This window comes from Vulpes vulpes, chromosome 16, assembly GCF_048418805.1.
Source record: "Vulpes vulpes isolate BD-2025 chromosome 16, VulVul3, whole genome shotgun sequence".
In the NCBI taxonomy this organism is placed as follows: domain Eukaryota; kingdom Metazoa; phylum Chordata; class Mammalia; order Carnivora; family Canidae; genus Vulpes; species Vulpes vulpes.
This window is the reverse complement of record NC_132795.1, coordinates 56,112,590-56,138,802: the sequence shown is the minus strand read 5'-3', so window position 1 is coordinate 56,138,802 and position 26,213 is coordinate 56,112,590. Positions and strand designations below refer to the sequence as shown.

Genomic DNA, 26,213 nt, shown 5'->3' with positions numbered 1-26,213 from the left:
TATAGGATCGAGAAGAGGCAGGAGAGAGGAGGGAGACATGCCCTGGTGGCTGAGGCTGGAGGGAGTGTGTGCAGAGGCTACAGAAGGGCGGGGAGGAGAGGGGTTATGAGAAGCTTGGCATTCCTTTTTATTTATGCCCTGGAGGCAGGACTGATTTTCAAATAGAGCCCCAAGCAGACATGGGAGAGCCTGGAGCCACTGCGTTCTATTTCCCCCCTTTGGGTGCCATTGGCAAAGTCAAGTTCTGACAAGTCCAGGCTGTGCAAACTACAGCCAGAGGGACCCTCTTCTCCTGGGGGATAGTTTTAGAGGCAGTGGCATCACAGTAGCGTCCAGAGGCAGAGGTCGATCCCCCAGGGAGGAGGTGTGACCTTGGGCCAAGGGCGGGGCTGCTCAGCTTCATCCCCACCAAGGAGTCCCCCTCCTGAGCTCTTCACAGATCCACAGTCTCTATGAACAGTTACCTTGGCTCTTAACTCTTGTTCAGGGGTCTGCAAACGACGGGCCGAGGGTCACATCTGCTGCCTATTTTTGGAAATAAAGTTTTATTGGAAGATAGCCACCCCCATTCAATTATTTATTGCTACTGCTGCTTCCATGCGACAAAGCAGGATCCAGTTGTGGTGACTGAGATCCACGCCCCACAAAGCTTCAAATATTTACTATCTGGCTCTCTAGAGAAAACATTGGCCAACCCCCTGCTCTAGTGTACAAGATGGGAGCTGAACCTGTTAGGACAGGTTAAACCTGTCCTAACAGGTTCAGCTGTCCTAACAAAGGCCAAAAACACCAGTGGCTGCAGCACAGTAGAGATTTCTCTCTTTTTCATCAACAGTCTGAGTGTAAGCCGTCTGGGGTTGGGTCAGAGACCCTCTGCTTGTTTGACTGACTGTCCCGTTGGCCTTGGCAGCCAGCAGGAGGGGGAGCAGGGAAATGGAGGAAGCGCCCTCTCTCTTTGAGGGCACAGCCAGGAAGTTGTGTCCACAGCCTCCCCTCCCAGCCCACTGGCCAGCGCTTGGTCACGCGGTCACTTGTAGCCGCAAGGTAGATTGGGAGATGTTACCTTTAGCTGGGTGCCCACAAGTCCGTTACCACTCTGGGACTTTTTCACCAAAAGAAGGCGGGGAGCATGAATTAGTTCAGGGGATCTTAGCAGTTTCTGGTTGAGACCAAAAGCATAGAGTAAGGGAGGTGAGGAATATGCATTCCCCTAGGAATAACATCCGCAACGTGTGCCAGTTGAACAGGTGTCAGTTGCTAATATAAAATTCCTCCATCACCCAGTTCCTTCCATAAATATTTATTGAGTCCTCAATTTTGTCAGGCTCTAGCTGGGTGCCTTTTATAGAGAAAGAAACTGCAGGTTGGAGTAGTTGGGTTAGTTGTCCAAGGGCCCATCCTTCTGCTCCCAGCATGGGCTCCTCCTGATGGTCCTGCTTCCCTTGGTACGGCCTAGCCAGGAGCTGGACTTGGGTCCTACTGGGCTTGCTGGGTGTTGGGAAAACAGAAAGTACACTGAGTATTTTAACAGTGAGAAGTTAATATAGGGGATTGGCTGGCCAGATCTTGGAGGACTGAAAAGCAAAAGGGGACACTGAGGCAACCAGAAATGCTAACTGCTTCCTATGGTAGTGGGAGCAGAAGGAAGAGAGTGCGGTTATCGCCACCTAGAAGTTGGAGGAAGAGCAAGTGGAGGGGATGTTGCTCAGCTGGTATAGATGCGTCAGAAGCTTAGAAAAGTTCCCCCAGGAATCTGGGACTCAGAACTTCAGACCTCTGAGGAAGGGGTGGGGTGAGGCTCATCCAGGGGATGTGGAAACATCTAGAATTGATTGTTACTGGAAACAACTATGGCTTCCAGGGCAGTGCTGTTGGGTACAGTGAGGAAACTCACTGTACTTCTCCATCTTCTGGTCTCCTGGTAGTAGCTACTGTTGGCAGGAACGGATAGGAATCGGTCTGCAAAGCAGAAATATGGTTTGGAGACTCAACACCAGCATAGAAGGGTAGGTCTGGAGCTGAGAGGAGACAGTTTAATAAGCAGCCCAGAAGCTATTACTACATTTAGACACCCCCCCCCCCTTGTTTAAAGACCTGGAACCACTGGCTCTGAGCCAGTGTGGACCTGGAACCTGGGCACATCTGCTTCCTCATACATTGGCTGGTAGGAACATAAAATGGTACAACCACTATGGAAAACAATTTTCTTATAAAGTTAAATACCATATGACCCAGCACCCCGCTCTTAGATCTTTACCCAAAGGAAATGAAACACACGTCCACAGGAGCCTGTATGCTTGAATGTCCGTAGTAGCTTTGTTTTAACAACCCTAAATTGGAAGCAGCCCTGATGCACATCAGTTTGTGAAAAGATATGCAATTGTGGTATGTCCATACACCAGAATACTACTTGGTCATAAAAAGAATAAATTCTGGTGTACTTGTCAACATCAGTGAATTTTAACCGCCTTATACTATGTGAAAAAAGCCAGACACCAAAGACCCCATTCTCTGCGATTCCACTTAAACTAAATTTCAGAAATGACCAACTAGAATCATAGAAAGCAGTTGGTAGTTGCCAGAGTCTAGGGCAGGGAAGGCAGATTGGTTCCAAGGGGCACGAGGGATCTTTTTAGGATAATGGAAATGACCTATACTGTGATGTGGTTGGTTACATAATTGGTCAGGACGTCTTGACCTATACACTTAAGCTGGTGACTTTAAGTTGGTGAGTTTTGTCATATGTAATGACACTTGATAAAGCTGATTTTTAAAGTGAAATCAGAAAGCTGTTAGCAGGGGGCACTTACTTAGTCTTCTTACTTCCAATGCCACCTTCTGTGAGCTACTGTCCAAGCAGCAAAGGGGTCTCTAAAAAATGTTAATCAGATTACATCACTCTTTATTTAAGCACTGTAATGGATTCTCTTTCCTCTTTGAATGAATTCCAGAGGATTACTGTGGTCCATGAGAGTCCGAGTCCCTGCTTACTGACCCCAACACTTGCAAGGACAGGAGCCATAATGCAAATGGAGGCCCAAGTACTAGGTACCTACATGTAAAGCTGTGGCTCAAGCCAACAAACAGCTACTAAAACAAGTTCTATCCTACCTTGACAGGCAGACCTTTGTGAAAAGCTGGAAGGTCAGGTTCAAATTTAGAAATCTTGAAGTCCTTGGAGTCCTGTGCTAGAAGGTGATGGCGTGGAGAGGCAGAAGCTAAGCCACTGCCTCCCTGCCCTTTGCCTCTCCACCCTGGCTCCCGCTGAACCTGTGAGGGCACCTGCCAGGCATCTGGAGACATTTGTGTTTGCCACCCTCTGGGAGGTGAAAATGGCTTTGGATGTGGGATCAGGGGAAATAGATGCTTATGCATCTCCCAGCTTCTCCCGGAATTGTACTTTGTTCTGTATGCATGTGTATGCCGGTGTGTGTGCGTGCACGAGCATGCGTATGCATGTCCGTGTGTGCACGTGTGCGTATGCGTGCCTACATGGTCGTGTGTGTATTTGAACAGCAGCATGAGCTCCTTGAGGGCAGTAGCTGTGCCAGGTTCCCGTCTGTATCCCTTATCCCTGTGCGGAGTGGTGGCTAAATGAATATATGTGGAATGAATAAATGAAAGAATGGGGGCCAGTCTAGCACAGTTACTGTGCTTTGGAGTCATCCGGGCTTGAGGTCAAAAATCTTACCTTGCTGCTCGCTCACTTACTCACTTTGGTTCAGGCCTCTAATCCTGTACAGACTCAGTTTCCTCATCTCCAGGCGAGGGATAAAAATATGACCTATTTTATAGGAGTAGGTGTGAGGATTAAGTAGCAATAACCGGGGCCGACCTGTACCCAGCCGGACTTTGGGCCAGGCCCTGTTCCAAGGCTTTGCAAGTGCCAACTCAGAGGCTCTTGCAAATTTATGGTGGAGGGATGGTGAAACCATAAGCTCAGTGCATCTCGGTGCCTACTGCTGATCAGTGGGGAGGAGGTTCAGGGTCCTTAGCCTCTGGGGGCATCTCCTCACGAGCCCTGCTCGGTTGGGACCCTCGGGCCCTTCAGGGGAGGGCGGTGGAATCCAGCAGGGCCGGCTCACAGTGGGGCCCTCTGGCCGGCCCCTCCTTCTCCTGCGGCTCCGGACATCCCTCCTCTAGGTGGCGCTGCGGAGCGGGAGCCGGGCTGTTGAGTCGCGGCGCCCCCTGCTGGTCCGCTTCCGTCAACATTTTGATTAAGTGCAGAGCCCTTGGCAGCGAGTCGAGTGATGGGCGCGTGGGTTAGAATCACGTGGGGGAAGAATCAGAATCCAAAGCGATGAGTTTTAGGACGCCGAGGAGCAAGGTGTGCTTGGGGACATAGACCAGGAGGGCTCCAACCCATACCAAGAAAATTCATCTCGGTAATGACATCAACGTTTGCAGTTTACTGACCCCCTCTGGGCGCGGGGGCCTCGTGCTGAGCACTTGGCATTCATCGTCTCATTGAAGACACCCCAGAAAGGAGGGACCAAGGGACAGTTACTTGAGCCGGGCACATGCTGGGGCTCTGGCATGTTCTAGGTGATCCATACATTTTGAATCAATGAGTCACGCGGTCGTCCGGGGAAGCAGGTATTAACCATCTCCGCTTAGAACAATGAACAAGAGCAATGAACTTCGGGTCAGCGGGGCACGAGCTCGGCACCCAGCTGGGCTGCAAGCGGGGCGCCAAAGAGGAGGCAGAGGCGGCTGCCTTCAGGGAGCTTGCTGTCCCATTGGCTTCATCACATCCTCTGTCCTCCAAATACCACTGGCCGGGGCCTGCCAGGGGCGGCTATTTGTGGCTCAGGGAGGAGGTCCAGTGAAGCTCCCCTCATAAATTACAAGGAGAGACACATGTAGGTCAAGATTGGGGAATTCAGTGTGGGAGGGATCCCCAGGAACCCTGCTCGGCCTGATGTGGGATTTTCCCCCTCTTCCCTGGGAGAGCCACTGACTCAGGCAGCAGGTGTCTGCAGGACTCCCAGAAGGAGCTCCAGGGGCCCCCCGTGGTCCTGCCTCCTCCCCAGCCCCCCGGGTCCCTCTGCCCCATTGCCCGGACTGAGCTCTCGGGCCTGCCCCTCCGCAGCCGTGTTCCTCGTCTCTACACTGAGGTCCGTGCTTTAGCCTGTGTGGGCGCCCCCACCCGAGTCAGGCAGGGTTGAAGAGTGTTGTGCATGCTGTGAGCTTCCGTGCCAGCCCTGAATCCCGTCCAGTCCTCCGGGACTCCCTCGGGTGCGGCCTGAGCCTACGGGACCCTTCCCTGGAGGTGTGGCTGTACATGGACATTGGCCATCTCTCTCTCTCTCTCTCTCTCTCTCTCTCTCGTAATGCTGCGATGCCCCTTCTCAGAGCAGCCCCTGCCGTCCGTCATGACTTCTCAAACCTGCTTTCTTTTGGCATTGCATCCTCCCTGTCACTGTCGGACGGTCACTTAACTGTCCTTTGTTGCTTCCAACAACGCCTAGCAATTTTCCTCCTGATTCGAATCCCCAGATTGTCAGGTTTGGGTGTGCTCTCAAAGGAACCTGGGGAAGACAAGGCCAGAGGTGCTTTCTTCTAGGAATAAACTATCTGAGCTCCGTGAGCTACCGATCCCACCATCCCAAGGTTCAAGGTTCAATGACTCCTGTGTGTTTACTCACAGGCTGTGTGGCCAGGGGAGGTGATCAGAAGTCAGTTCTTGATGTGAGCCAGGTCACTTCAGGCATTTCTTTGTACCTCCCCAGAAAAGCTCGATGGATACTGGCTTAAAGGAATGTGTGAAGAGTTTGGCTCCTCTTCCTGGCTAGCCTCTGCCTCGTTCTCCACCCCTGCAGCAGAGGCAGGACGTGCCTACTGCTGACAGAGTGTCTGGCCTCAAATTACACCGGATCAGAGCTCAGGCATAAAATTAGCAGCAGTGTTCTGTGTATGAGGAGCCAGAGAAATACCCATATTCAGCAGAACCACGGGCAGAGAGGGAAGAGCTGGCCCCACAGGCCCCGGGGCCCTTCCCTGGACAATCTTCCGGGGCCCTGCACCCCCCTTCCCCCAGTGCGGAGGTGGCTGCCCAGTGGCTGAGTCAGGGCCATGGGAGGGGAGGCTTCTCCAAGGGGGGAGGGAGTGGGGATGGGAAGGCAAAACCTTGAGAAATCTGGGAAGGTGAACTTGACGGCTTGTCCTCCCTGAAACGCACATACACACACTGAAAACTATGAACAAGAATAAGACATTCCCATGGGCCTAGGCACTCTTCACACATTTTTTTTTTTTCATGAATTCCCAATACCGGCCCCTTCTGTAAGCCTGTTTTACAGATGGTAGAGAAAAGATCGAAAAGGGCGTATTAGGGGCGCCTGGGTGGCTCAGCTGGGTAAGCATCTGCCTTCAGCTCAGGTCTTAAACCCGGGGAGTCCTGGGACTGAGCCCCACACATCGGGCTTCCTGCTCAGTGGGGGAGTCTGCGTCTCCCTCTCTTTCTGCCCCTCCCCCCGCTCATGCTTTCTCTTGCACGCGCATGCACACATGCGTGTTTTCTCTCTCTTTCAAATGAATAAATAAAATCTTTTCTAAAAAGGGCATAGTGATAGCCCAAGTTCATATGTCATAATGCATTCATGTTCGTGCTCATTAGGTGTCCCCCTAGATCCCAGGTGTAAACCTGGCTTCTCACACATTCCTAGTCTCATTACGGTGCGCCACACCATGTGCTCTTGTGTGGATGCGGCCTAAACACACTCACACTTCCCTACCCAGAGCTGTATGTGTTCATACACACGTTTATGGGCAACTATATATGTTTCCAACCACACGCATATGATGATACACACAATTGCGTGCCAGTGCTGTGCACACTGTCTGGCTAAAATTGTCACTTCCTGTCTTTCCTGACCAACTCTACAGCAGCATTGCCCTCAGCCACAGCTGGGTGTTTGCAGCTCTGGGTACTCACAGACACCTGCTACGTCTGCCGTTTCACCCTGTCCTGTTACTCGGCATTTTAATTGCTTTATCCTGTAGACCAGGAGCCCTGAGATGCCAGTGACAGGGTTGGAGTCATTGTTCATCGTATTATTTCTAGTTCTCCAGGTGTGAATTCTCCTGTATGTGGAGTCTGTACTGTCTTTCATACTGTAGGTGTTTGTTACATAATTTGTCACTTTGATTTGTGAGCTCACAGGGCAGTTTTGTTGTTGCTCCTACAGGCTCATGGATTCCAAACTGTCTTGATGTAATGCCTCAGTTTAGGATTGGCACACCGTGTGGGTAGCTTGGATCTGGGCCTCACACTAGTGCATGCTTCAGGCTTGAGGCTCTGATCTGGTGCATGTACCCCTTGTTCTACCCATGGCCTGGGAGAGTATCTCCATTCCTGCAGTGACCCCAGGCTGATAGCTGAGAAATGCTGTTCTTCTAATCAGTTCTGACACCTGGCTTCACCCTGGGAATTCAAATCTGACTTCTGGGTGGGACATGCAGCCCAGACCTAGTCCCAGATTAGCATTAAAGTCTCAGCCCCAGTAACCCATACCCACCCTTAGTTTTCCTGTGGAGTGTGAGGCACCAGTCCCTCCCTCTGGTCTAGGTTCTCCTTCTCTTAGAACCTGAACATTATACTTTCTTGCTTGTGAGCTAGGCTCTATATGTTTAAGACACTAAAAAAAAAAAAAAAAAAAAAGTCTTAGGCAGGCTTTTTCATATGTCTGGTGAACGATGGGAAAGTTCAGCTTGCATTCATCCTGCCCTCTTCTCTCTGTCTTCCAAATGCCTTGCTCAGTAGAGTCATTTTTCTTCTTTCTCGTGCTCCCCTCTGTCTTGTTCCAACTGTCTCTGCTTCCCAAGGAGCCATAAAGGATCTTGGTTTCAGAAGAGCCCTTGGCTGGATGAAGAGAGAGAGATCCTCACAGAGTCAGGAGTGTGGAGCTGGGTCCAGAGCATGTTCCCTCCTGCAGACTCTGGCTCTACCCTGAGCTCTGTTTGGGGCAGAAGGTCCCTTGGGGTGGCTGAGTGTAGCAGGGGGTGAGGTTCAAAGGAAGGATTTGAGGCTGCCAAATGCCCCCACCCCTCATTCTTACAGCCAGATAGTCCTCGGGATCCTGAGAATGGCTCCTGTCCCCAGTCCCTTCATCTGGGAGGAAACAAAGAGATTGTTGTAGGAAACCCTGGCTACAGTCTCCATGCAGCTGGCTCTGTCCCCCAAGACCCCTGTCCCAGTCCTAAGGGCACTGCTATGGCATGGGTTTGGGACAGATGGAGTCAGAAAGACATGGCTGCCTTCCCATCTATACCCTCTCTCTGCTGTCCTCCTGCTTTGCATCTGCAATGCATGAGTGAGTTTTGAGCGTGAATGAGAGTGTGAGAGTATCTATGTGATAGGTTGGGGGTTACTGAGTGTGGCTGTGGACTTCTCAGAGAGCTCCCTTCAGAATCCAGTCAGCATATCTGTTAGAGGAGCCACAGGATTGCCAACCAGAAGCATCCCCTGAATACCGATCGAGCACTTGTGATGTGTCAGGCACGGTGCTAGCCAGGAATGCAGTCGTTAAATATAAAAGCACACAGCAAACATGAAATTGCAAGAGTTTCCAATGCTCTGAAGTAAAAGCCCAGGGATGTGGAGGAGGACATGATAGAGAGGGACTTTATTTAGGTGAGGGGCCAGGGAAATCCTCGCTAACGGGGTGACTTCCAAGCCAAGTTCTAAAGGAGGCAGAGAAGAACATTCCAGCGGGGGAAGAGCATGCATAAAGGCCAGAGGGCAGGCACCTTGGAACACTCCAGATGCTCCAGTGTGGGAGTGTGGGAAGGGGAGGGGACTGGGCAAGCTGGTGAGGCCCTCAGAGCTTTGGAGGCAGGACCAGGGGTTTGGACTTTTTCCTTAAGGGCCAAGCGAAGCAGTTGAAGAGTTTAAGCAGGAAAATATGTGCTCAGGTTTGCCATGTAAAGCTCACTGTGGTTGGCGATTTAGGGAGGACTGGCTGGCTGCGCCAGGCCTGGGATCTAGGGATGAGGAAAGCATAGGCGAGAGCTCCCGGGGAAGGGCAAGACAGAAGCATAAACTGACACTCACACCCTACACGATGGAGGTAACCGAGTGCTGACTCTGTTGGGGAAACCAGGGAGGCTTCCTGGGGGAGGTGGCATTTGCCCCAGGGCCTGTGGAATGGCAGGCAAGGTGGAAGCCAGCACTCCCGGCCTAAGGAACAGTTTGGGCAAAGCCTTGGCAGTGCGGGTGAGAGGGTGGGGCCTGATGGGCCAGAGGATGAGAAGTGACTCTCCAAGTTCTGGAAGCCCCTTGGTGGCTGAGCCAGCTCCTGGGGACGCTGTCTCTGCTGGAATGGAGCTCTCTGCTGCCCAGTGGCGTCCTGGCACCAAGAAATCCCATCAAGGAAGTCCTCAGAGCCCCTGGGTCAGTGGATTCCTGCAAACCCAGAGTCCAAGGGTGGGCACTTCCCCAACTGCAGTGCAGCTGGGAGGTGGGGAAGAGGAAGTGTGGGCCTTGGGCTAGACCTAGAGAGCCCAGAGGAGGAGCCTCTTCTAAATGAGCCAGGCAGGGGTGGGGCCTCCCCAGGGGCGGCTCCTGGGGACTCCTGGGACCACAGCAGATGCGCAGGGTGGCCAGAGGTGAGCGAGAGTCAACTCGGCCTGGGCCTGGCTGGGTGAGACTCTTGCCACCCACTCCCCGGGAGCACTGGCGGCCATGGCCCTGGCCCAGCAGCTGCGGGCTGAGAGGTGAGTGCAGGGGCAGTGCCCTCCTTGGGCCTCTTCCCTGTTCCCGGCAGGCCGGCAGGCCGTGGGGGACAGAGGCCCACCCTCCTACAGACCCTTAATGAGGTCAAAAGCCAAGAGGCTGGAGCTGAGTCAGAACCCGAATGCTCAGAAATGCAGATTCTTAGAAGTGTTTGAAGGAAGCTTCCAGTTGTGGCTCACTTCCCTCAGGCACAGATGAAGACGCTGAGGCTCAGAGAGGGGAAGTGACTTTCCCAGGGCCTCACAGGAGTGGGTGTAGAGTCTGGACAGGTGTCCCGGGTTCCAGGCTGGGCTCACTGCCTCACATTGTGGTCAGCGATGGCTTTCTATCTTCTGTTCAAACAGAATCACAGAACCTGGCTTCTTCCTCTTTATCCAGGGCCTAGTTCACATGTCAAAGGCCTTCCCTTACAAGCCCCTGCATTGCTCTCTGACCGCTCGCCCTGTTTCCTTTTTCTGCAGAGTCCTTATACCACTTGCATAATATTCTGTACTCACTCCTTTGTTTTCTGTATCACTGGCTCCCCCATTAGCAGGCCCCGTGGTGGTGCATGATCCCTGCTGTATCCCCAGCACATAGAACACCACCAGTCCGGGCCCAAGGCTCTAGAAGTGCTGACAAATGAGTGAATCAGTGAATGGATGGATCCTTGAGCTGGAGAATGTCCTCAGATCCCTCTAGTCCAACCCTGTGCGGATGAGGACAAGGAGGGCCAAGGAGGATAAAGCGCCTCCTCTGGGGCCCGTGCAGCACAGCCTCGCCAGGGCCTCCCCTCGTCTCCCAGCGAGGCTGCACCCTGAGCTGTGGGGGACCTGAGGACGCGGGGCTTGGCTCTGCCCTGGCCTGGAACAGCAGGTGACCTCAGCAAAAGGGCATGCTCACTGTGTGGAGGTGACTCCGAGCATCGCCAGAGATGGGCCAGGCTGGCTTAGGTCAAAGTGGGCAGCCGAGGGTCCTCGGTGGAGTCTGGGGCTGCAGGTGGAATTTCCAAAGGTCGAAGGTCAGAGGAAAGCTTGTCAGCATGTGTGTGTCGAGGGAGAAGCCACAGGAGAGATGCTCAGAGGGTGGACGGAGAAGGGCCTTGGTGAGCCGAGGGCAGGGCCGGGACTCGGGCTGTCCCACCAGCTTCCAGCCCCTCTTCCCCACGGGTTCTCCATGAGCCTCGGCCCAACACCGGCACACATGGGAAGTAGCCGCTGTGTGAAGCTCGTGGCACTTCCTGTTACTCAGGGACATGTGTCAGAATGTGTGAACCCGCCAGAGCCCGTCCCCCTCCCTCCGACGGTGCGCTCCTTCCCTCGCACTCCTTGCTTCTTTGCAGCCACCCTTGCCCCTCAGAGGAGGAGGAAGAGGCGCCCTCCTGCCTCCCTTCCTGGGGCCGTGGAACCAGGTCCTGGGGTCACTGGCTTCCCTGCCCCTCAGGTGCCCTGGATGTGCTCTGCTTGAGGCCAGAGCAGAGGACGGAAAGGGAGGGCGAGGGCACAGCAGGCCTTTCTAAGACCCGAGATGTCCAAAGTTGGAAAGGACTGCTTTGGGGTAGTGAGTTTGGTTCCAACAAACATGTATTGAACGCCTGGTGTGTGCAGGAGTTACAAAAACTGACCTAGCTGTGCCCTGAGGATCTTTCCAGGCCTCAGCTTCTCCCATCCAGGCTCCCCAAAGCAGACTTTGCATGAATAACACGCATCCGAGTCCGAGTCCGTATGAGCCCAGGGCATCCCGGCCCCAGAAGGCCCGGAGCGGGTTTTGGCTCTGAGGGGTCCTGGCTGACATCGCCAGGGGAGTGGCTCCTCTAGGGGGGCTTCCTGTGGGTTTGCTGCACCCCTGCCTCGGCCCTGGTGCAGCAGCTTCCTGGCTCAGCCCCCGTCTGGCAGCCAGGCCATTCCCACGCTCACTCACCGCCAGAGGACTTACTGTGACACAGGGAGTGGCCCTGCACTGAGCACCTGCTATGTATCTGCTGCTGGTGCCCCCTGGTGCCCTCTGCTCTCATGGGGCCTCTCGGGCCGGGCTTGTTACCAATGAGAACTCCAGGGATGTAAACACTCCTACGGTCCCCTGTCTCTTTACAGAGGGAAGGGGGAGCCAGGGCACAGATGGGGGTGGGGGTCTAACCCAGGTCCCCACTGGCAATGGCAAAGCAGGGATTTGGGATTTCATCTTCCACTCATGCCCCCCTACCCCCTCCCCTACACATAAGCCTGCCCCTGCCATCCCAGGGTAACCCTCCTTTGCCCCCCGACCCGAGGCAAGATGCAAGGCCTTCGTGATGGGCCCTGCCTGTGTCTCTCGTAACTTTCTGCCTCTCTCTGTGTGCCAGCTGCGCTCAGACTGCCCTGGCCCCGAGGTTCCTTGAACTTGCCCCCTCTTGCAGGGCTAGAGCCTTTGCACTCAGTTTCCCGTGCTCCTGTCGTCCTCTAGCCAGTTCCTCTCTGCTCCTCCCGCTCATGCGGCCCCACTTCCTCCGGGAAGCCCTCCCTGGCCACCCGCCTTCTGAGCGAGCCATGCCCTCCGACATACACAGCACCCCGCTTTTCTCTCTGGTGGACGGAAGCCCCATCTTTGAAGTGCCTGCTTGCCAAGCTCTCTCTTGCCCTCTACTCCTCCTTCTCAGGGTGGGGGGATATAGAAACGGCCGGGCTCTGGGATAGCTTTTCCTCCACAGCCTCCCTGACCTTTGAAATGATGTGAAGCTCCTTCGCTCAGCTGTGAGACCCAGGAGGGCAGAGCCGCCACCTACTGTGCTTAGAACAGTGTGTGAGCTACCCTAGGTGCTAACAAGGGTTGCTGCTGCTATTATTATTATTATTACTATTACTCCAGATTCCCTGAGGCTGCAGGAGGTGTTGGGATTTATTTACGTGCATTCAGTGAGTTGTTGGGGCAACAGACTAAGAGCTGTGTGGCCCTGTTTGGCAGTAAAATTCTGCTTAGGCTCGAATCCCAGCTTCTCGATGTACTTGGGCAGGTTCTGTAACCACTCTGTGCCTCGGTTTCCCTGTCTGTAAAAAAGTGCCAGAAGAGCATCTGCTGCCCAGCGCACACTCAGGAAACCGTGAAGTGGGGTTCTTACCCAATCTGGCCAATTCCCTGCCTGGGGCCGTTTCTATGCCTGGTTCCTTCCTGGCCGCTCCCCACCCATCCTATTGCAGATGAAATACCCACGAGGTGCAGAGCCTCCGGGGAGAGAGGGGAGGAGGAAGTTTCTCCCAAGGGTGTTGCCACGGGGGCATGTGGGGAAAGCGAGTGGGGAGGCTGCCAGCGGCCACCAAGCTGCTCGGGAAGCCGTGGGGATTTCCTCTGCCGGCCCACTGCCACCCTGAGTCACTCCCGCCAGTGGCAGCCGCCAGCGGCCTGAGGTTAGCCCGAGGTCCCACGCAGCCCAGGCCTGGGGGACTGCATGTGCGGCTCCAGGCAGCCCCCCACCGCCCCCCAGCTGCCTGGGGCTCCGCACCCCTGGCTGCTCTTTCTCTGTCTCCTTGGCTGTGTTTTCTCGTTGTCCTCCACCTCTCAGCCCCCTCTGCTCGCAAATTGCTCTTTGGGTTCAGGGGGGGGGGGTGGCGGGGGGCGCCGAGGTCTTTACCACACGTCACAGGCACATGGTTACCTCTAGCGGGGATCCACCCCCAGCCCCTCACCCCGCTGCCCCGGACTGAGCTCTAGAGCCACACGAGATCTGGCCAGACCTCGACCCCAGGTCCCAAGGGCCTTACATTAGGGTGCTCAGTCCATCAGCTCTACTTCCTGCCCACCCTTCCTGGTCAGAATGTGGGTGACATGTAGGTGTCACTCTTGACACTGCCCTTCCTTTCACCTCCATATCCAAACAGTCCCCAGACCCTGCTGGCCGTCATTCAGGGATGACTCACAAACCAGTAGCATGCCTGTTGGGAATGTATAAGGCTTCGAGGCACAGAGGAACCCACAGAGTTTAAACAAGTGGGCTCATTTTTTTCCCACATAACAAGAAGTCCAGACGTAGGCCAGAGAACCCAGGACCAGAATCCCAGAGATTCCTTGGGTATTCCTCATGTCTTTTGCCTCATGGGTGCAATATGGCTAGTGTGGGTCCGGACAGCACACCTGCTTTCAAGGTAGGCAGAAGGGGGAAGGAGAGGAAACCCTGCTGGCCTGTCTGTCCCTCTGGATCAGGAAAATAAATGCTCCTGGAGAGGCCCCTGCACCAGAATTCCTCTTAGGTCTCATCGGCCAGGACTGGGCACATGGCTGGTCCTATAGCTGCAGGGGAGGCTGGGAAATAGAACCGAGATGATTAGGTTTGGTTCAGACTGATCACGGCCCATCACCTTGAGGCCAGGCACATTGCCACCTGGAGAACATGGAGCTTGATTAGCAGGAAGAAGCAGGGGACACCACAGTGAAACAGTGTCCACCAAGGGTTGTGTCCCCACGTCTGTTGTCTCCTGTCCCTGCTGCCTGGCTCGCCCCCCCCCCCCCCATCTTTCGGCTGTACCCCTCTGGGGCCTCGCAATGCTTCTCTGCCCCTTTCGTCTCTGTGTTCCCTTCTGTCTCCACACAGCTGCCTGGGCTGGCCTCCTAAAGCTGCGATCCTATTGTTGTTTTGTGCTTTTTTTTTTTTTTTTTTTTTTAACATTTTATTTACTTGAGAGACAGAGAGAGAGTAGGAACAGGGAGGGGCAGAGGCAGAGGGAGAAGCAGGCTCCATGCGGAGCAGGGAGCCCGATGCGGGACTGGATCCCAGGACCCCGGGATCATGACCTCAGCCATGGGCAGATGCTTAACGGACTGAGCCCCCCGAGGCACCCCGGGATTGCACTATTTTCACTCTCTTCTGAAGCCTATGCTCCCGGCTGCCCACGGGAGTTACTTAGCTCAGCACTGGAGACCCTCCTCAGCCTGCCCCCACCTGCCTTTCAGTCTCTGATCCCCACTAACTCCAGTCACACTAGACCCGAGCCCACTCCTCACACCCTGAAGCCCCAGCACATGCTGTTCCCACTGCCTGGAAGGCCTCCCTCCCGCCCCCTCGGGCCTGCTTGGTGGATTCCCCTTCGACCTTGTAGACTCGGTTCAAACGCCGCCTCCTCTGCAAGGACGTCCCCGGCCTGGGCACAATGAACCATTCTCTCTGTGGGGCACCTGCTAACTTTGTGACCCAGGGCCCTGGCCAGGGTGTGACACAGAGGACGTTCCCTGACGAGCTGCTCCTGGATGACAACGCAGCCACCAAGCCATTTGCTGGACTGTAACAGGGCTGCTGCCATACGGACCCATCTTCAGGGCCTTCACTCTCAGGGTGTGGCCCGTGTCCTGGCCTGGCACCTAAGGTGTGTTGACCAAGGAATGCCGGCCGCACCCTTGGTTCACGCCTGCACCCTTTTGCCCAGCGCGCCTGTCAGGTGGTAACTGGGCTTTCTTTCCCTCCCGCCTCCCTCAGCGACTTTGAACAGCTTCCCGACGACGTCGCCATCTCGGCCAACATCGCCGACATCGAGGAGAAGAGGGGCTTCACCAGCTATTTTGTAAGACACACCCCTGACCTTGGCTTCTGACCTCTGAACCTCCAGCTCTCTTACCCCCTTACCGTCCATCCCAGTGGTTCTCAAATGGGGCGATTTCAGCCTCCAGGGGATATTTGGGAGTAAATATCTTGGGACACATTTGATGATTCCAGCTTAGTGGGAGTGCAGCAGGCTTGGGGGGCAGGAGTGCAGCTGGCCTGGGGGGCAGGGATGCATCTGGCCTTGGGGGACAGGGCTGAAGCTGGCCTCGGTGGACCGAGCCCAGGGGGGCTGCTGGGCACGGCCCAGGTCAGCCCCCACCCCAGGGCAGTGCCTGGCTCCCAGGGGAGAATCGAGGCAGAGAACCACTGCTCTAATCCTAGGACCTTCGACCCCCCGCACCCTCATTGGTCCCTGGCCTCCCTATACTCTGGCCTGTGTCCTCCTTAGGTTTTCGTCATCGAGGTGAAGACCAAAGGGGGATCCAAGTACCTCATCTACCGCCGCTACCGCCAGTTCCACGCCTTGCAGAGCAAGCTGGAGGAGCGGTTTGGGCCGGAGAACAAGAGCAACCCCTTCACCTGCAGCCTGCCCACGCTCCCAGGTGGGGAGTCCACGGCCCGGGGAGCTGGGCGCCCTGCCCCTCGACAGAGCTGCGTGCCCCGCATACCCCGGGCCTCTCCCTTTGGCTCTGCTGCCCCTGGTGGTCACTCCATGTCTGCCTCCATGCCAACCAGTTAGTCTGTGGCCCCTCTGGCTGTCACGGGCTGCCTCCTCTAGCCTTGCGGCCCTTGACCTCCTGGTCACGGGGGACCAGTGATGCTGACAGCCACCCTGTTTTGGCCGTCCATCCCTCGTTCACCACGCCGACTGGTCTCCAGCACCCCCTCCAGCCCTGTCTAGAGCCGCCCCAGCTTGGGCAGTTCCCCGTGCCCCTCCCTTCCCTGGTCTGCTGGGACACCATGGGCATTGGACAGTCCCCTCACCCCTTGCCTCCTGGGCTCTCTCCCAGCTCAGCCCAAACATGCACCTCAGGTCGGCCCAGGTCTGTAGCTCCTCGACACCTGCACTCATGAGCCCTGCAGTAGCGTGGGGTGCCGGGTACACGGGGTAGTCTCGGGGTGCCCCCCACACCCTGCAGGCCGCATACAGGCACCCTTGCCACACACAGCAGAGACACCTCCTGTCCTTTCCTTCTGTAAGCTCCACACCCTACCTCCGGCTTGCTCTCTCTCTGTTCCCACTGAGGCCTGCAAGCAGCCCCACGGAGGTGCTGAAGCTGCCCCCCAGGAGCTCCTGGCTTCTCTTGTGCTCCTGACCCCAGCCACTTGCGCTTGCACCTGCCCCTTCCCTGTCTGCGGGCTGCAGGGGACAGGGGACCTTCCTGCTCTTAGTCTCCCATTGGGGCTTTGCCCCCCTCCCCCTGGCTTTCCCCTGATGGCCTCTCCTCTGCCTCCTGTACACTTGCCTTCTCCTTATTAATTGACTCCGCCAGGCTCTCCCACAGCCTCAGTCCTCCTGTCTTTGGACAAGCATGTGCCACAAGGAGGTGTTCCTGCGGCAGCCCCCTTGGGCCCCGAAGGCCCTCAAAATCTCACTCACTTTGCCCCTTCCCCCTCCATCCCCTGCTCACCCGCCAGCTTGGTTTCAGCTCCCACTGCCCCCCACTGCGCTCCTCCTGGGGAGGTGACCCCTGACCTGTTGTTAACTTAGACTTCTGTGGGCACAGCCCGGCCTCACCTTCACTGTCCTGCTTCTTCCTCTGGGAAGCTCTCCGGGACCTCCTCCGGGTTCTCTTCCTCCCTCTCGGCCCTCTCTGTGCTCCTTGGGAGGTTCTTGGGCCTCCTCAACGGTGCCATCTTCCGCTCTCTCCTCCCTCTCAATACCCTCCCCACTGCCAGATAATCTGATCTCTGATCTTAACGGCTCTCTTGTGGCTGTTTCATCCCAAATGCCTCCCTCCCCCAGACCTCAGACACTGCCCTCCTACCCCTGCCAGGCACCAGCCCCTGCCCATCTCACAGACAACAGGAGCCAGGCATTTGTCTTCTGGTGGGGATGCTTTGGGTGGACGGTTCTACCAAGGCCCCCACCTAAGGCTCCTGGGGACGACATTTGTCGTGGGTCAGCCATCATCTGTTTCCTTTTGTCCCCCCACCCCCACCCCCGAACACACTGCCTTGCTTTTGAGCAATGATGCATCCATCTACTCAACATATATTGATGGATTGGGGCATTTTTCTAGGGCCTTGGTTCCTAACCTCGGGGGGCATATTAGAAGTACCTTGAGGTTGAAAGAATTCTGATGCCCGAGTCCCACCCCCAGAGATTCTGATTTAATTATTCTGGGTCCTACACAATGAGATTTTTAAATGCTGCCCAGGTGACTTACATGTGCAGCTGGGGATGAGGACCCCCATCCTAGGTGCGGGATATAGCTGTGAGCAAGGCAAAGCTCCTTTTCTCTTGGAGCCAAGAATCCTGAGTGTGTGTGTGTGTGTGTGTGTGTAGAGATATGGGCAATAAATAAATATGACAAGAAAAATATCCCCTGGTGACAGGACAATTGAGAGAATTCAAGTTGAAAGGTGGGGTGGCTGGAGTGGCCCCCTCAGCCCTGCGGAGCCAGCAGGGAAGATTCCTGGACCAGGTGGGTGGCTTGGAGCCCAGAGACCATGGTCTTGGGCCAGGATCTCAGGGCAGCTCTTTGCATTTCTGCAGCCAAAGTCTATGTGGGTGTGAAACAGGAGATCGCGGAGATGCGGATACCTGCCCTCAATGCCTACATGAAGGTAACAGCGGGGCCGTGTCACCCTGGCGCCTGGGAGGACCCCTGGGAGGGCCCCTGGCAGGGTCTGGAGGGGGAAGCAGCCCATGTGCCGTCCATGAGCCTGGCCTGGGGGGCCCGTTCTCCTGCTCTGATGGCCCCCATCTTCAATCCTTAAAGAGACTGGGGAGGGAAACAGGATGTTGGGGCTGTTGGGGGTGGGGCGGAAGCAGTGGAGAAGGCGCAAGGAACCACACTCTGAATCGACAAGTCTGCTGTCTGTGCCGGGTGTTCTGATGCCGAGGATCTGATATCTGCCCTGTGGGGACTCTGACAAGTGGGTCACGAAATCACAAAGCTGTGACCTATGTAACAGGGGCATGACGGGCCAGGACCCCAGCTCTCTCACGCAGGGCCTTTATACCAACTGGAGAAAGGCCCTCCCTTGCCAATGCATGGGATGATTTGGTTGCATTCGTGGGCCTTGCCCGGGTGCCCATGGGTATCTCCCGACCTGTAAACTGTCTGCATCCCCAGGAGATGGGAGCACAAAGAAAGAGGCACCCTGAAGGGAGAGACTAGGCTAGTCAGGAAAAGCCTTCTATCAATCAGGACCATGCAAGAAAGGGCCAGTTGTCCTCATGAGGTGGTGAGCACCCTGTCACCAGAGGCATCCAAGCCATGGCTTGGTGGCAACCTTAAGAAACTGGAGAAGGAATCTCTCCCCATAGCACAGAGGCACCCTAACAGCCTAACTCCTTCCTACAGAAGAGTAGAAGAGCCCCCTCCTCTTCTACTCTCCTGGCTGAAGGGCACAGAGCTAGGAGTCTTCAGTCTTTGCTCTGACATTGACTATTTGGGTGACTTGAGGCAAGTTGCTCATGCTCTCTCGGCCTTGGTTTCCTCACCTATGAAATGGGGCAGTGCGCTCTGCTCTCTGGTCTCATGGGAGGGGAGTGATGTTGGGAGCTTCCAGACTTCGAGAGATGGTAACCCCTGGCGGAATGAGCAGCAGGAGAGCAGAGGAGGTGGGAGGCAGGAGGGGAGTGGTCGGTTCAGGAATCCTGCTCTGAGCCCACAGGAGGGGCAGTGGGAAGCCTCTAGGCTGCGGAGGGGCTGGGGGGGTGCACTGTGATGGCTGCTCCAGGGCGGCTGGAGGCTCCTGTCCCCTCCTGCAGGGCCAGGGGAGGGGGGAGCTCCCCAGAGAGGGATGAGGCTGTAGAGCTTGGGCTCTTCGTCCCACCCGGGGCTCAGCCACCAGCAGCCTGGAGGATCCCACCTCTGCCTCTCTGTCTGATTCGGTTCCTCAAAGCCCAGGACTCAATCACTGTAGGCCTCTGTGCTCTGGCTAACCCCAGCCCATGCTTGAAACATTTGGGGACGGGGAACTCACCACCACTCTTCCCTGTCCGCACCCTGTTGCACGGCGATTAGAAAGACCAGATTCCCTGTAGCTTCCACCCACTGGTCTCACCACTGTCCTCACGGAGAATATGGGTCATGTGATGATGACGCCTGCACCTGCCTGGAAAGGTGTGGGGTGCTTGGACCAGCAGCCAGGAGCATCTTGCTATACGTTTGTCGGATACAAAAATAGGCTTATTTATTTCCATCAATACCTTGTGAGTTAGATACTGTTATCATTCTTCACAAGGGGACGTGGAGGTACGAAGAGGTGGGGCCGCCCACTCCATGTCATAGAGCGGCTAGACAGGAGGGCAGAGACTTGAACTCGTGGCTCTGTGACTCCAGGGCCAGATTTCACCCCCACGCTACGTTGTAATGAAAGTGACAGCGACGGCGGATGATCCCAACTCCGCAGGGGCCCCGCTAGATGCCCGGAGTGTTCTAAGTGCTGTGCACGAATCGCTCCTTTAAGCCTCACGCCATTCCGCAAGGCAGACACTATTGTCATCCCCCCCTTAATTACGCTTGCCCAAGGCCACCCACTGGCTCAGGGTCTGTCCCCTGAAGCCCATCTATGGGCCGCCTCCCCACCCTCCCCAGATATCAGCCCCGTCCTTTCCAGGCTCTGCATTCCCAGTTCCTCCGAAATGGACCTCTGGGCCCCTCCCCGTCCTGCTGCCTCCGTGGGATTCTCCAAGAGGAGGGGGGTCTGCGTGCCTCTGGAGCCATAGCACCCAAAGGCAACCACGGTACCCCTGGGGACCTTTGCGCTATGCAGCTGCGGGGGATGACCCTGCGGGGGCCCGGCTACTCTGCATCCTCACGGTCTGCGGATCTTTGCCCTGTGGTGGGAGTAACCAGCATCACACTGAGTGAGGGTCCCGGCTTCACTGCTTCTTAGCTCTGCCAAGCGGGTCAGGTACTTTGCCCTTTTGAGCCTCAGTTTCCCCAACTGTGACATGAGATAAGGTGTCAATCAGAAAGCATTTTTTAGGCTGTAATGTCACCAACTGTTGTTGATTTGAGTTATTTGAAGTATCCTTCCTCCTACTATTGTCTCATTTTTCACTGGGGGATGGGCCCTGGTGACAGATGGCTCTAGGTGGCCCAGCTCTGTCACCTGCTGGACCAGGTGGCCTCGGGCAGGTCCCCTAACCTCTCTCACACCAACTTTGAGGTTGTTGTGAGACGGAGTGAAGTCACATGGGGTGGCACTCAGTGCGGTGCCTGCATAGTCACCACCACGTCACTTTACCTGCCGTCACCATCAGTGTTACGTCTGGAGGCCTTTAGGTCTTTTCCAAATGAAGTGTTCTCAAGCCGGTTGGTCCCCTCCTGACCTCGCACCCGGGGGAAAGCTCATGAGATGTTGCCTCTCTTGTGTGAAGAGAAATACTGTCTTGCATCTGTGATCAGGCAGAGAGCTTTATTACGAGAGAGAGAGGGAGGGACCAGCATGGGACATGGGAATGGAGCAGATGGGTCAGGATGTCCAGACCTTTCTGTTGACCACCCTGCTCCTGCCTCCTCTCCCAAATGCAGAGCCTCCTCAGCCTGCCCATCTGGGTGCTGATGGACGAGGATGTCCGGATCTTCTTCTACCAGTCGCCCTATGACTCGGAGCAGGTGCCCCAGGCGCTGCGCCGGCTCCGGCCGCGCACCCGGAAGGTGTAAGTGACCAGCCCCTGTGCTTCTGTGGGCCACATGCACAGAAGGTGTCCCTAACCAGGTGCTCTGTCCCAGATGTCCTCCGCCCCTGCAAAGACGCTTCTTTTCCTAGAGATCACTTTGATCCCTGAACACCCCAGGAGGTTCTGCTTGTTAGATGAGCTTGGAAAACCAAGCACAGGGCCTGGAGGGATAGAAGGTGGGTGCCTTCTGATGTGTGTGACGATGAGGATGGAGGACAGGGGCTGGGCCACTGATGGGGATATTTGGTGGCACAGCACCCACTGGGGGTACCTCAGGCCTTGGGGTGCCTGGAGAGAGCTGAGGGGGAGGAAAGGAGGAGCTGCTCTCTCCGCAGATGCTCCCAGAGTATCTCCTGGGATGCCCTGTGCCCAGCCTCAGTTGCAGTTCCATGGGGCTGGCTGTGACTCCTGGTGTGTCACACTGGCCCCTGAGGATGCTGCTTCCTCTCAGATTCTAAAGAGCCCACCGTTCCCACCCAGCTCCTTCCTAAGGGTCTTTCCAATCACAGAAAACCCAAACCACTGAAATAGGGCTAGGCTTCCCAAGGCCGGGTTACTGCTGCTAAGAGTTCCAGGGACAGTACTCCTGAGCCCCGGCCTCCCTCCCAGATCCTCCCTCCTTCCTGAGGCCAGTACCTCCGAGTGTCCTCTCCATGCCTGGCCATGTCCCCGGGACATACAGGTAGGCAGGGTCTCAATTCCAGCTGAGCCAAGAGGCAGCCCTGTGCCTGGAGCCCTGATGCAGAGTGCTTCTCCAGCCCATTTTCTTAGCGGAAAGACTAGAGGTTGAGTGTGAGGAGTAGAAGGAAGAGCAGATGTGAAAGGGTTGATAAGCTAGGGTGCTAAGCAGATGTGTATATTCCTCCCCCCTCCTCGCTAAGTGGAGGAGGGATACGGTCCCTCCTGGTCCACAGAGGGGGATATGGTCCCTCTCCCAGGGGCAATGGGAACAGGGAGTAAGTATGATGGCCCAGACGAGCAATCATAGCTGCATTTTTAACATCCTCTCCTGCCCCTGAAGAGAGGCTTCTCTGGGCACAGAAGCAGGGAGCCCGGCTCTGAGGGGCCGGGAGGACTGATAGGCCTCCCTTCTCTCTCCACAGCAAGAACGAGTCCCCCCAAGATGCCGTCTTTGACCGCATGGCAGCTCCACGAGCAGAGGTACCCCCGGCGGGCCAGGCCTCCCACCCCACCTCTGGGCTCCACCCTGCACCACTGTGCTCTCCTACAGGGCGCCCTCTGTGTGCCTACGATTGGGACTGGGTGCTGCGGGGAGGAGGGGCCTCAGCCTCAGTCCCAAGGGGGCCCAGCTGACAGGAGGCAATGTGGGGAGTACTCAGAGGCAGGGGGAACACAGCTATCCACCATCCGTTCAGCAAGCCTTCCTGGCCTCCTCTGGGCCGCCCCACTGTGGGGACTGAAGCATCAGACATGACTCGAACCAGGTCCTGTCCTTAAGGAGCTCCCAGCTCCCTGGGGACACCCATGCAGAGACAGTGTGGTCAGTGCCCTGGGTTTATGGGAGCACTGGAGCCTGCGCCAAGGCTTGGGGGGCTGAGGAAGGGGCTCGGCCCAGGGAGTTTGGATCCTTGCCTCTCTGTGTTCATCCCACCAGGTCTGAAAGGAGCACCATTCTGGAGTCAGAGAGACCTGGGTTCTTTTTTTTTTTTTTTTAAGATTTATTTATTTATTTATGATAGACATAGAGAGAGAGAGGCAGAGACACAGGCAGAAGGAGAAGCAGGCTCCATGCCAGGAGCCTGACATGAGACTCGATCCCGGGACTCCAGGATCGCGCCCTGGGCCAAAGGCAGACGCTAAACTGCTGAGCCACCCAGGGATCCCCGAGACCTGGGTTCTAATCCAAGCTTCCCCACTAACAAATGGCGTGGCCTCAGACAAGTCGGTCATGCTTCCTGGGCCAGTGTCCTCAGCTGTTAACTGGGACGCTGAAGTATGCAAAGCACTTTAGTAGGAATTCAGTGGATGCTTCCTCCCTCCTGCCCTGCTCCACTCTTCTCCCAGGCCTTGTTTGACTTCACTGGCAACAGCAAACTGGAGCTGAATTTCAAAGCTGGAGATGTGATCATCCTTCTCAGTCGGATCAATAAAGACTGGCTGGAGGTGAGGATGGGGGTAAGGTTAGAGGTGATGTTGGAGGTGAAGATGCAGATGAGGATGCAGGTGAGGTTGCAGATGAGGTTGGGTGATGATGGGGTAAGGTTGATGAGGATGGGAGTAAGGTTGGAGGTGAGGTTGGGAGTGATGATGGGGCTGAGGTTGGAGGTGATGTTGGAGGTGAGGATGGGGATGAGGTTGGTGTGTGAATGGGGGTGAAGTTGGAGGTGAAGGTGCAGGTGAGGATGCAGGTGAGGTTGGAGGTAAGTTGGAGGTGAGGTTGTTTTGCGTCTGGTTGTGGCAGGAGACCAGAGGGGGGCAGGGGTGGGGAATGGCTCAGGGAAGAGATGCCATCTGCAGATAGTCCTGGGAATCAAAGCTGCTGGGTGGGGGCAGCCGAGGAATACAGCCATGGGGAGGCAGTTGTGTGACTGGGGCAGAAGATTCTGGAGACCACACTTCCCTTTGGTTCTGACCCCAACAAACAGTTGCTTTAGGCAAGTTGGTTAATCTACTGAATTTAATATCTTGGTCTATCTTGGGGTTTCTTAGCCACGGCACTGTTGACATTTGGGGCCAGATGGTTCTTTGGTGTGGGGCAATCCTGTGCATTGTAGGGGGGTTAGCCACAACCTCGGGCTCTGCTCACTAGATGCCAGTAGCACCCCTGCAGTTTATAATCAAACATCTGCAGACATTTGGCTGGCGGGGGGAGGGGGGCGCAAAATCACCCGCAGCCAAGACGCACTGGTGTGTCATCTGGGATGATGTCCCTTAACTTGAAGGCAGTGAGACAAGATAGTGATGCCGACCTTGAGCTCTGGAGTCGGCCTATCTGGTGTCATTTCCTACTTGTTTTCAACTAGCTTTGCATCTCTGGGAACTTTGCTCAACCCTGTGGTTTCCTTTTCCGTAAACGGAGATAGCTGGCAGTTTCTTCATAGCCATCCTGGGAGGGCTGACCCAGGCGCAGCTATGCGGGGCTTGGCCCATAGAGGGCCTAGATGCATCCATCTGCTGGGAAGGTCAGATAAGAGTCCTGTCTTGATCCTTGCTTTGTCTCCATGCAAACCTGGCGTGTGGCCCCTACAGGGACTCATACTAACTCAGTGAGTGGAGATGGGAGGTCCTGGCTCTGGTTCCAGTCGTTTGGATCGGGTCCTGCTGTTCCTACACAAAATTCCATTTTTGTTGAGGCTTCTGAGGCAAGAGGTGTCTGAAGGAGATGGGGGACAGCCATCTCGAGGGACTCGAGGGGAGAGGAGGGTCCCTGGTGGCCAGGGGCTAGAGAGCCGCAGGACCATCTGTCTCACTGACTTGTCCTGGGACACTAAGGCTCCTTTTTTTTTTTTTTTTTTTTTTAGATTTTATTTATTTATTCATGACAAACACAGAGAAAGAGGCAGAGACACAGGCAGAGGGAGAACAGGCTCCCCACATGGAGCCCAATGTGGGACTCGATCCCAGGACTCGGGATCACGATCTGAGCTGAAGGCAGACCCTCAACCACTGAGCCACCCAGAGGCCCCAGGACACTAAGGCTCTTACAGCTGTCGGGTATTGCTGGGAAATGCTCCAGAAATAGGAAATGCTTGCTACCTTCCTATTTTCTGAAAAGCTCTCTGTGTGAGTCGGTTGGCCAACTTCTGGCCTCAGCTTTAGGGGAAGGTGAGGGGATTACTTTGGACCTCAGTTTACGGGTCTGCAAAATGGGATGTGGATAATATGTCTTCTCTAGGGTTGTGAGGATTAAGAGGACATGTGGGCAAAGCACAGGCAGTGGCTGGGCTTGGCCTGGGCTGGAGAGAGATTTCTGGCCATTGGGGCTAGAGCAGGTGCTCTGTGGTGTCCGCAGAAGGAATGAATGAATGAATGAATGAATGAGTGAGTGAAGGGAGCCACCATGTCATCTCCGTCCCCCATCTGTGTTCCTCCCTAACGCCTCCGGCCACTGGCTCAGCATAAAGTTCACCTGCTTCCCTGCGTCACCCGTTATAACATGGCTGCAAGCGGAAAGGCAAGGACTGCCATCCATTCTGAGTCCCAGAGCCTGCCTTGTGCCCGGGGCTCATGAAGTCTGTGAATGAATGACTGAATTAGATGAAATGAACGTTCCAGATAAAGAGATCTTGACCTATTCTAGAATGGAAATATAAGTCTTCTTGGGGTGAACAGGATGGCGACCTTGGTCACTTTTTCTCCTACCTCTGCATACGACCTTGTCTGCATCATCATAAGGGGGCCTGGGTGAGGGGAGTGGTTCAGCCCTGCTGCCTCTCCTCCCACCAAGAGGGCAGCTCCTTCTTTCTTCCTCAGGGCACTGTCCGGGGAGCCACGGGCATCTTCCCACAGTCATTCGTGAAGATCCTCAAGGACTTCCCGGAGGAGGAAGACCCCACCAACTGGCTGCGCTGCTACTACTATGAAGACACCATCAGCACCACCAAGTTCGTGCCCCCACCCCACCCCCTACATCCCACTCTGGGCTCTGAGACCCAAAGTAGGTCTCCCCTCACTCGACTAAAAGCCTGCAGTGGCTCACACTGCCCTCCAGATAAGCCTTACCTCGGTAACAAGATGTCAAGATCCATTGTGATCCTGCCCTTATTGTTCCTGGGTCCCCTTCCGGCCTGATGCCCCCTCACCACTGCCCGTTTTCCCCTAGGGACATCGCGGTGGAGGAAGACCTCAGCAGCACCCCTCTGTTCAAGGACCTGATGCAGCTTATGAGGTGATAGGTGGGAGATGGCAGGGGGTGGAGGTGGTGGGCCAGCCCCCTGGGGGAGCAAACAGAGAAAGGAACACAGTGCATGGAGGTGCGAGGTGTTTTGCCTCTGCTTTAACCCCAGCCTGGCCCTGCAGGGCAGACACCCCATGACAGAGATGAGTGGGGGTCTGCAGAGCGACATACAGGGGCTTGGATGAGTCACACAGCTTGCGAGTGTGGATTTGCAGCCAGAGCTAGAGTCTTCCTAGCTAAAAACCTTGGACTTGGGTCCTGTGCCATCAGA

The 26,213-nt window shown here is 55.6% G+C and overlaps 1 protein-coding gene across 5 annotated transcripts in view; it reads left to right on the top strand.

Moving 5' to 3' along the window:
- The window catches only part of NCF4 (neutrophil cytosolic factor 4), a 33,648-nt gene that overhangs the window by 6,183 nt on the left and 1,252 nt on the right, over window positions 1-26,213 (top strand). Inside the window, exons 1-9 of one of the 5 annotated variants that reach the window (XM_026010985.2) lie at window positions 9,501-9,717; window positions 15,156-15,240; window positions 15,670-15,823; window positions 17,941-18,011; window positions 20,936-21,063; window positions 22,188-22,245; window positions 23,110-23,208; window positions 25,519-25,649; window positions 25,868-25,933. In XM_026010985.2, the coding sequence (XP_025866770.1) occupies window positions 9,686-9,717; window positions 15,156-15,240; window positions 15,670-15,823; window positions 17,941-18,011; window positions 20,936-21,063; window positions 22,188-22,245; window positions 23,110-23,208; window positions 25,519-25,649; window positions 25,868-25,933 (824 nt within the window). In that variant the 5' untranslated portion in view covers window positions 9,501-9,685. Of the gene's footprint in view, window positions 1-9,500; window positions 15,046-15,155; window positions 15,241-15,669; window positions 15,824-17,940; window positions 18,012-20,935; window positions 21,064-22,187; window positions 22,246-23,109; window positions 23,209-25,518; window positions 25,650-25,867; window positions 25,941-26,213 lie in introns of those variants that run through there. The other 4 variants (XM_072742477.1, XM_072742474.1, XM_072742476.1 and 1 more) reach the window with 4 other exon arrangements.